This window comes from Atta cephalotes (assembly GCF_000143395.1).
Source record: "Atta cephalotes unplaced genomic scaffold scaffold00022, whole genome shotgun sequence".
Lineage (NCBI taxonomy): Eukaryota > Metazoa > Arthropoda > Insecta > Hymenoptera > Formicidae > Atta > Atta cephalotes.
Window position 1 is genome coordinate 2,774,957 of NW_012130086.1, and position 7,374 is coordinate 2,782,330.

A 7,374-nucleotide genomic window follows, 5' to 3' on the forward strand; every position below is an offset into this window, starting at 1 on the left:
TTTATTTATTATATATATATATATATATATATATATATATATATATAGTATAATTTAAATATATTATTATAAAAAGTATTATTATAGAGAATATCGTTCATATTCATATTCTAATTATACTCTGAATCTGAATTTTCATGTATACTATTTGCATAAGTCGTTTGGTAACAAAATGCCTTACTCATTTCGTAATTCATTTCTACCTATACTTTACCATGCGCGCACATACACTTGCATTAATAAATAACTACTGTTATAAACCAAAGCAACGAGTCATATATCTTCGAGGGTATTTCGAGGGAAAAATAAGAAATCTCGACAAGGTTACCTAAGTAAGAAAAACGCATATATATGTATATATAATTTATTAATTTTATTAAAAATATATAAAAGAATAAGGAATCGCATGCTTGTACTTATTTAGAACATGAGTCGATTGTCAAGCCATTTTTTTGCGACAGAGGCGATCAAAAGTGCGGTTTCACCTTGAAGTGTTGCTAGGGTTGGAAGTTTCCGAACAGGTTCCCTAGACAGGTAGAACTCCGATAATATTCCACCCTTCGGTAGACTTAAGCATGCGCAACGTTCGCAATGGTCAGCGTTATTGAGTGACCGGTCGCGTGAAGATATATGTGCAACTTGGCCTGTAGGGTCTATACGCGGTCGATTCTAAGGACATTGTCCAGTCTCTGAACTCCCCTGCGAGCTAGAGTCAGTAATGCCGCGGCTATACTCAGTGAACGGTCACGACGTTTTCCTCGGTCTTTCGCGGGCAACAAAATCGCCGGTTTGGCGCCAGTTTTGATATAGTACGTATTAATGTAAACCGATTGTGAGAGGAATTGAAGTCAATATAATTTCGAAGAGTTTTAATTTCAATATTATGAACACGCGAACACTTTCTGCACTTATTTGTAATAAAACACACGAGTATGTAAGATATTTTCTTGTTTATAACTTGAAAAATTAAAATAATGTGCGTCTGATAATGATAAAAATAAAAGCTGTTTTCAAACGAGTTGGTAAGTAATATACATATGTATAATATTGCGCTCATCATATCTTATCACACTCTTAATTAAATTTACAAAAATTTTCGTATTTTAGTATTTTTATCAGGATTAATAAAAAACTTCTTCTCACCATGATTTCTCACCGTGAATTATCGCAAAACTGCTGTTCATATTTCACAATTAAACAATCTTGCTTATAGACTCTCGTGACTTCATCAGTGAATAATTAAAAATATAATTACGCTACGTTCATGTTTCAGTTACTATGTCATGTTCTCACTTAGCAAATACGGGCAATCAATGAACGATCAATAGACTAAACTTCTAAGATTTGAGATAATACCTTTGAAAATTTTCATGGCACAATTATCTCCTTTTGCATAATATAAACTCATAACGAATAAAATCATTCAAATAAAATGTAATCTTTATACTTTTGAAGGGGAGCGCTCGAAAAATTAAACACGACACGCAATTTTAATTCTCTTCGACCAATTCATCATGTCCGCCACAATATCGGACGTCTGAAGAAATCAAAAGGATGCCGGCTGGTATTTCGACTTTGGCGCCGTCGACGAATGCGGAATCTTTCGATTATGAAGCGAAGGATCCGCCGGCCTTTACAATTTTACAGAAGGATGGCTTGGACTCGAGTCTGCCTCTTTTACATATCAACGAAGACGATGAGATGAATGCGCAACTTATCAACTTAGAAAACATGAAGAACGCAATGAAGAATAACTTCTGTAATCGCAGACGTATCAGCAAATCCAATGAACATCTGGTCTTGGCTAGTCTACAATCGAATCAAGCCAATCCTCTGAAGAAAAAACATCAAAGTAGAAGTCAAGATAGCTTAACGTTAGTTGAGGACAGACCACCTACGGTTAAACCTAGCATTGTCTTATCAACGGAAGATTTCAATGAGGTGTTGAATGCGAAATTGAAAAAAATCCAAGAGCAAGTCGAGGCCGAGCAAGGCCGCAAGTCGCCTAAGAAATCGATCCTACCGCAGAAGAAGCCCTTCATCACGACCGTGAAGACGGGAGAATTTCTAATGCCGCCACCGGAAGTGGCGGCCTTGCTCGGCATAGCGCCCAGCGGAAAGAACGAGGAGGAGGAGACCGTAGACGGATGTCCTCTGAAGAGCAGATTCAAATCACTGGTATCGCTAGCCAAGAGACCGGAGGTACGTCATAATAGTCATAATGCCAGATGTCCAGCCGCCCTAAAGGCCACCGTAGATTTTTCCCTCGGTATGATGAACGCCACCACCATCGCTACCGCCTCAACCTTAAACGAGCAGGCAAGAAGGTTCAAGAGGAGTGAACTGACGTAAGTGATGCTGAGGTGACGAAGCACAATCGTGTTATAAACGCCGTTCATTTGGCATATCGGTATAATTGTCTCCCTACAATCAGGGGCGATTTACAGAAAGAAAGAGAAGAAAGAGAGAGAGAAAAAAATCTGCCATGATGTTTTGTTCACAAGAATCTCTATAATACTAAGAAAAATATTGTATTCACAGAAATATTTGTTGATTTTTTTAAAAAATTGTATGTTACATGAAATAGGACTGTCATTTCTAGTACTTTCTACTTAATCATTACTAGGGACATTTAATAATTATTAATTTCAAATCACGAAAAATCATCAGCTCCTATTTCCATTAAATTTGTTTTGTATCGTTCAAAGTGACGATATAAAAATTTTACATTATAAATATTTTTATGAATGTAAATCGCAATATGTATTTTACTTTAATTTTACATTCTCAAACATTAAATATTTACGAAAAAGATAGACATTGCTGGGACATAATCGATCGGTCTACTAAGCAACTTATAAAAAGAGCTTATCGCTGACATATTTCAAATTTAAAAGCGTGAAAGGTGTCTTTGTTCTAAAAAGAAAAATACGAATTATGAATTCAATTAAATAAAAATAATGAGAGGCATGCCGAGAATAAGAAAAAAAATGTAAGAAGAGCGGGAATTGTTTTTCTAGCAGATTCCCGCAGACGCCGCGAGCTTTACCAAAAAAGTTGGAACCGATCAAGGGCATGATGAATATGCTGCCAAGACTTCGCGGGTAACGAAAACACCTTACAAGTGGCACCACACTTATCACTGATCTTTTAGTCGATAGCAGCTGCTTTTTCCCTGCTTTTTTTCTTCTCGTCGATCTGATTTATTCTCGTGCGCTTGTGGTCGTGTTCGAATTTCTCTTTAGGCTGTCGTCGCTCTTAGTGCACCCCATTCTTGACTATCCATAGAATAGAAATCGTGTTCGTCAAGAATGAGATTAAATGGCTATTTCTCCAGCAATAACTCTAAAATGTCACTTTAGGATCCATTGGATTTAAACGTATATTTCAAATTATGACATCGTAAACATATTCTCGTGATATTTTATTGCTATGCGATTAAAACGCATGCCTCATTAAGTACAAATAGTACAAAATAAATGTATCACGAATATAATCTTTATTACAGATAATTTAAATTGTTTTTTCTACATTATAATTTGCTGCGTAGTGATGCGCATATTATTTATTATACCTATTTTGTATTACACAAAATGATATACATATAATTATTTTATCATGTATATGAATATACATGATATGTACACACAGAATTATTTTTAACTCAATTATATAGAAAATTTGAAATTATTTCATCGACTATTATCGATTATTAAATTATTATTAATTATATACATACATATTATAAATCTTTAAATATTAAAATAAAATATAATTAATAATAATTTTGATAATAATTGACGAAATAATTTAAAATTTTTTATATAATTTAACTTAAATATTATGTTTCAATTGGAAGAAAATTGGTGAAATAAATTAAAAATGAACTATATAATATAACTTGAACTATAACTATTTAACTTGAAATAGTCATAAAAAATTAATTATATGACAATTACAGCTTTAAGATTATTATAGCTTTATATATCTAATTTTAAAAATATAAATTATTTTGCAAAGTTTGTCGATGTTTGCCTAAAAGCGACGGATTTCGTAATAATAATTATTATTACTCAATATATTCAGCTGAGCTTTTTTAAATTTATTTAGTATTATTAAAAATAAATCTTATTGTAAATACAATATTATTTTACAGCGATCAATCGGTTCCTTTCGGGAATATTATGTTTGACCGCCGAGTGGTTCGAGGAAGCACATGCGCTTCCATTCCTACTCTTGTAAGCACCTCACTAATTTTTCGAAACAAAAAATCAATTTAATATATTTCTCATAAAATTCGTATTTATCTAGATCGATGGAGAACAATCGATAGCAAGGAGGCAAGCGGAAGCAAGACGAAGACATTTGGCGAGGAAACGTGCTCAAATGCAAACTTGCAGAGCGCTCGTCGCTAGATCAGGTTCGCCTCCTCCGGTTGCTGGAAGAAAACACGAACCGGTGCAAACGGAAATTTTTCTCGAAGAGGTTAATTAAATTTATTTTTTATTTAATTATTGACTTTATTTAATTATCGACTAATTATTACTTTTCATGAAGGTAAGCGAAGTTTGTGTCAAATTTTTAACTGAACATATTGTACATTCAAGCTGCTCGAGAAACCAGACGAATCCGAAGTAGCCACACAGACTTACTTCTTGGAAAAACCAGTACTACCAATATATTATGTAGGCAAAGTTGGTCAAGACGCTTGCACGCAAATCGAACCCGGGGAAGTACGTGCTCTTAATATTTTATCATAATAGATTATGGTGTTTCACATTATGATCAGATCGATCTATAGAATAAATGTTATACTTGATATTTCCAGCTCTTCGACTACGACACTGAAGTCCAACCGATTTTGGAAGTGTTGGTAGGCAAGACTATTGAACAAGCCCTAATCGAGGTCCTGGAAGAAGAGGAAATCTCTGCTCTTAAGGAGCAGCAAAGAAGATTCCTCGAATTGCGCATGGCTGAGAAAGCTGAAGAACAACGATTAGCGGAAGAAGATAGAAGACGTAGAGAGGAGAAGGTATCGATTTTCTATTTTTGATCTTTTAATATTTCGCTACTTTTAAGTTCTCTATTTATTTGTTTTATGTTATTATAAATAAAGAATGAGAAAATATTTAAAATGTAAAAAAGCAAATTAATTTCCAATCTGCAGGAGCAACGCCTAAAGCAACAAGAAAAGGCGATGAAAGCTCAACAGGAGATCGAAGAACGAGTCGCGGCTGCAGTATTGTTAACAGGATATATCGCCGAACTTTTACCTGCGGTTCTAGAGAGTCTGAAGATGTCTGGCTATTTACTGGATGAGATTAAGGCTGGTTCGTGAGAAATGATTTATTCAAATTTAATAATCATAAAAATTCCTTAATTTTTATCAATTTTATCTTTTTAAGTTTTTGTTCGTTTTTTTCCTTCTCCCCATCTCAATCATCTTGCTCTTTATTTAGATAATAATGTGCCATAAATATGACTTTCAGATGTTGAAGAAGGTTTCATGCCGTGGTTAATGAAAGAAGTCAAAAAAGAAATGGGTAACATGATTGAAAGCAGAGAATTGTTAATGGGTAAGGCTGAACTTTGGAAAAGTAAAGTTTTTTAAAAACTATTCATACTTTTTCAAATTTTATAATATATTTTAAAAAATCGAACATAAAATAAAAAAGAGATTTATCTTTATAATGATTTTCAATGAGCAATGTATATGCAAATGTACAATGGTCATTTTACAGAAATTATTAAAGAAATCTTGGAGAACCGCGCGCAAACATACAGGCAGCTTGGTGAAGAATACAATATTACTTCAAGAAATAAGAAATTAGCAGACGAATATAATTTGGAAGAAGGTGAAACTGATAGCAATTTCGTGAATTACCGTGAGTCACCCGTGGCAGAAAATCATGCAATTTAGCGTGATAATTTGTTGGTACGATATTCAGTATATGTTTACAACATAAACATTTAAAATGTATGATTTATTTTGACAGATCAAAATTAAAATCTCAGCAAAATTTTATTCAATAATTAAAACAAAATTAAAATAAAATTAAAATATGAATGAGTAACCAAAGATATAGAAAATAAAAATTATTATTGGATCATAAATATTTATGTTATAATATATAGTTAGATAGTTTGAAGGTAATTTTTTGATAATTTTTGTTATCGTTAACTGTATTATCGTGCGGTTTTCAGGACTTAATGATGTTAGAAAATGAGCAAAACGTAGTTAACTTTTGGATAACAGGATTTACCTTAACCAGTACAAAAGCAATATCCGAATCCGGTACCTTCTACATTAAGCAGTATACACAGCTGTGCAACAAATCCATCTCCTTCGTTTGCACCCTCTGACAGGTCACCGCAGCGCTCGCGATCCCTATCGCAAACAGTAACCGCCGAAAGAACGAGAAAGGCCTATCAGAAATTAATTATCGATTCTCGAAATCAACGCGGTATAATCTCTCTCGCTGACATAAAAAAGATGCAGAGATAAAAATAAGCTTTGCCAAAATCAATTTTTATCCCAAACTTACTAAAGATTTTTTTCTATGCTGAGATCTTAATACATATTATAATATAATATTATAATATAATATTATAATATAATATGTATTACAACATTGTAAAAGAAAAATATTTTTTATGCAATATTAATGTAACATATATGAAAATATAATTTGTCATTTATCTGTTTAGATTAACATTGAAACGCTGCACAATGCTTTCAAGAATAAGAAGCCGATTACATTCTAAGACACAACATTCTAATTTATAATTTATTCATGTAATTCCGAATTCAAAAATTCAAGTACATATTAAATAAATAAGAGAACATAAAAAGAGTTTAATATATTTTTTATTATTAAAAATTACTTCCATTTGCCGAATTAGAATATTTCCATTTTTTAATAATAACTTACGATTTTAGATGAGATATGTCCCTTAAATCAGTTGTTTTAAAATTCGTTTCTAATTCTTATGGATTATTGTACTAATCCACACTGAAGAGCTAACACAGCTGAGACTACTTCTTTTACGTCGAAAGTGACAAATGTTATGTCACTAAAACGGGATGTGTTTTTACACCCGCTATTTAGTTAGATCAGACTATTATTTCGTGTAATAGAGACTTCAAAGAAGCGTATGTGCATGTAAATTAAATTGCATTGAAAAAAATAATTAAAGGATCTTTTAATAGGATCTATTAAAACATGAAGAAACTTAAGTATATTAAGTATATTAAATAAGGAAAGAAGAAAAAAATATGTATGTAATTCTATTAACACTCCCCCCCCCCCACACACACACACACACACACACACACACACACACACACACACACACACACACACACACTACTAC

The 7,374-nt window shown here is 32.6% G+C and overlaps 1 protein-coding gene across 1 annotated transcript; it reads left to right on the forward strand.

Moving 5' to 3' along the window:
• Nucleotides 1-1,554: 1,554 nt before the first annotated feature.
• LOC105619707 (radial spoke head protein 3 homolog) lies at nucleotides 1,555-5,920 on the forward strand. Its single transcript, XM_012201226.1, has 9 exons — nucleotides 1,555-2,348; nucleotides 3,021-3,104; nucleotides 4,157-4,238; nucleotides 4,312-4,485; nucleotides 4,608-4,733; nucleotides 4,829-5,032; nucleotides 5,168-5,330; nucleotides 5,490-5,576; nucleotides 5,742-5,920. Exons 1-9 carry the CDS (start codon nucleotides 1,555-1,557, stop codon nucleotides 5,918-5,920), a joined length of 1,893 nt encoding a protein of 630 aa, XP_012056616.1.
• Nucleotides 5,921-7,374: the final 1,454 nt, after the last annotated feature.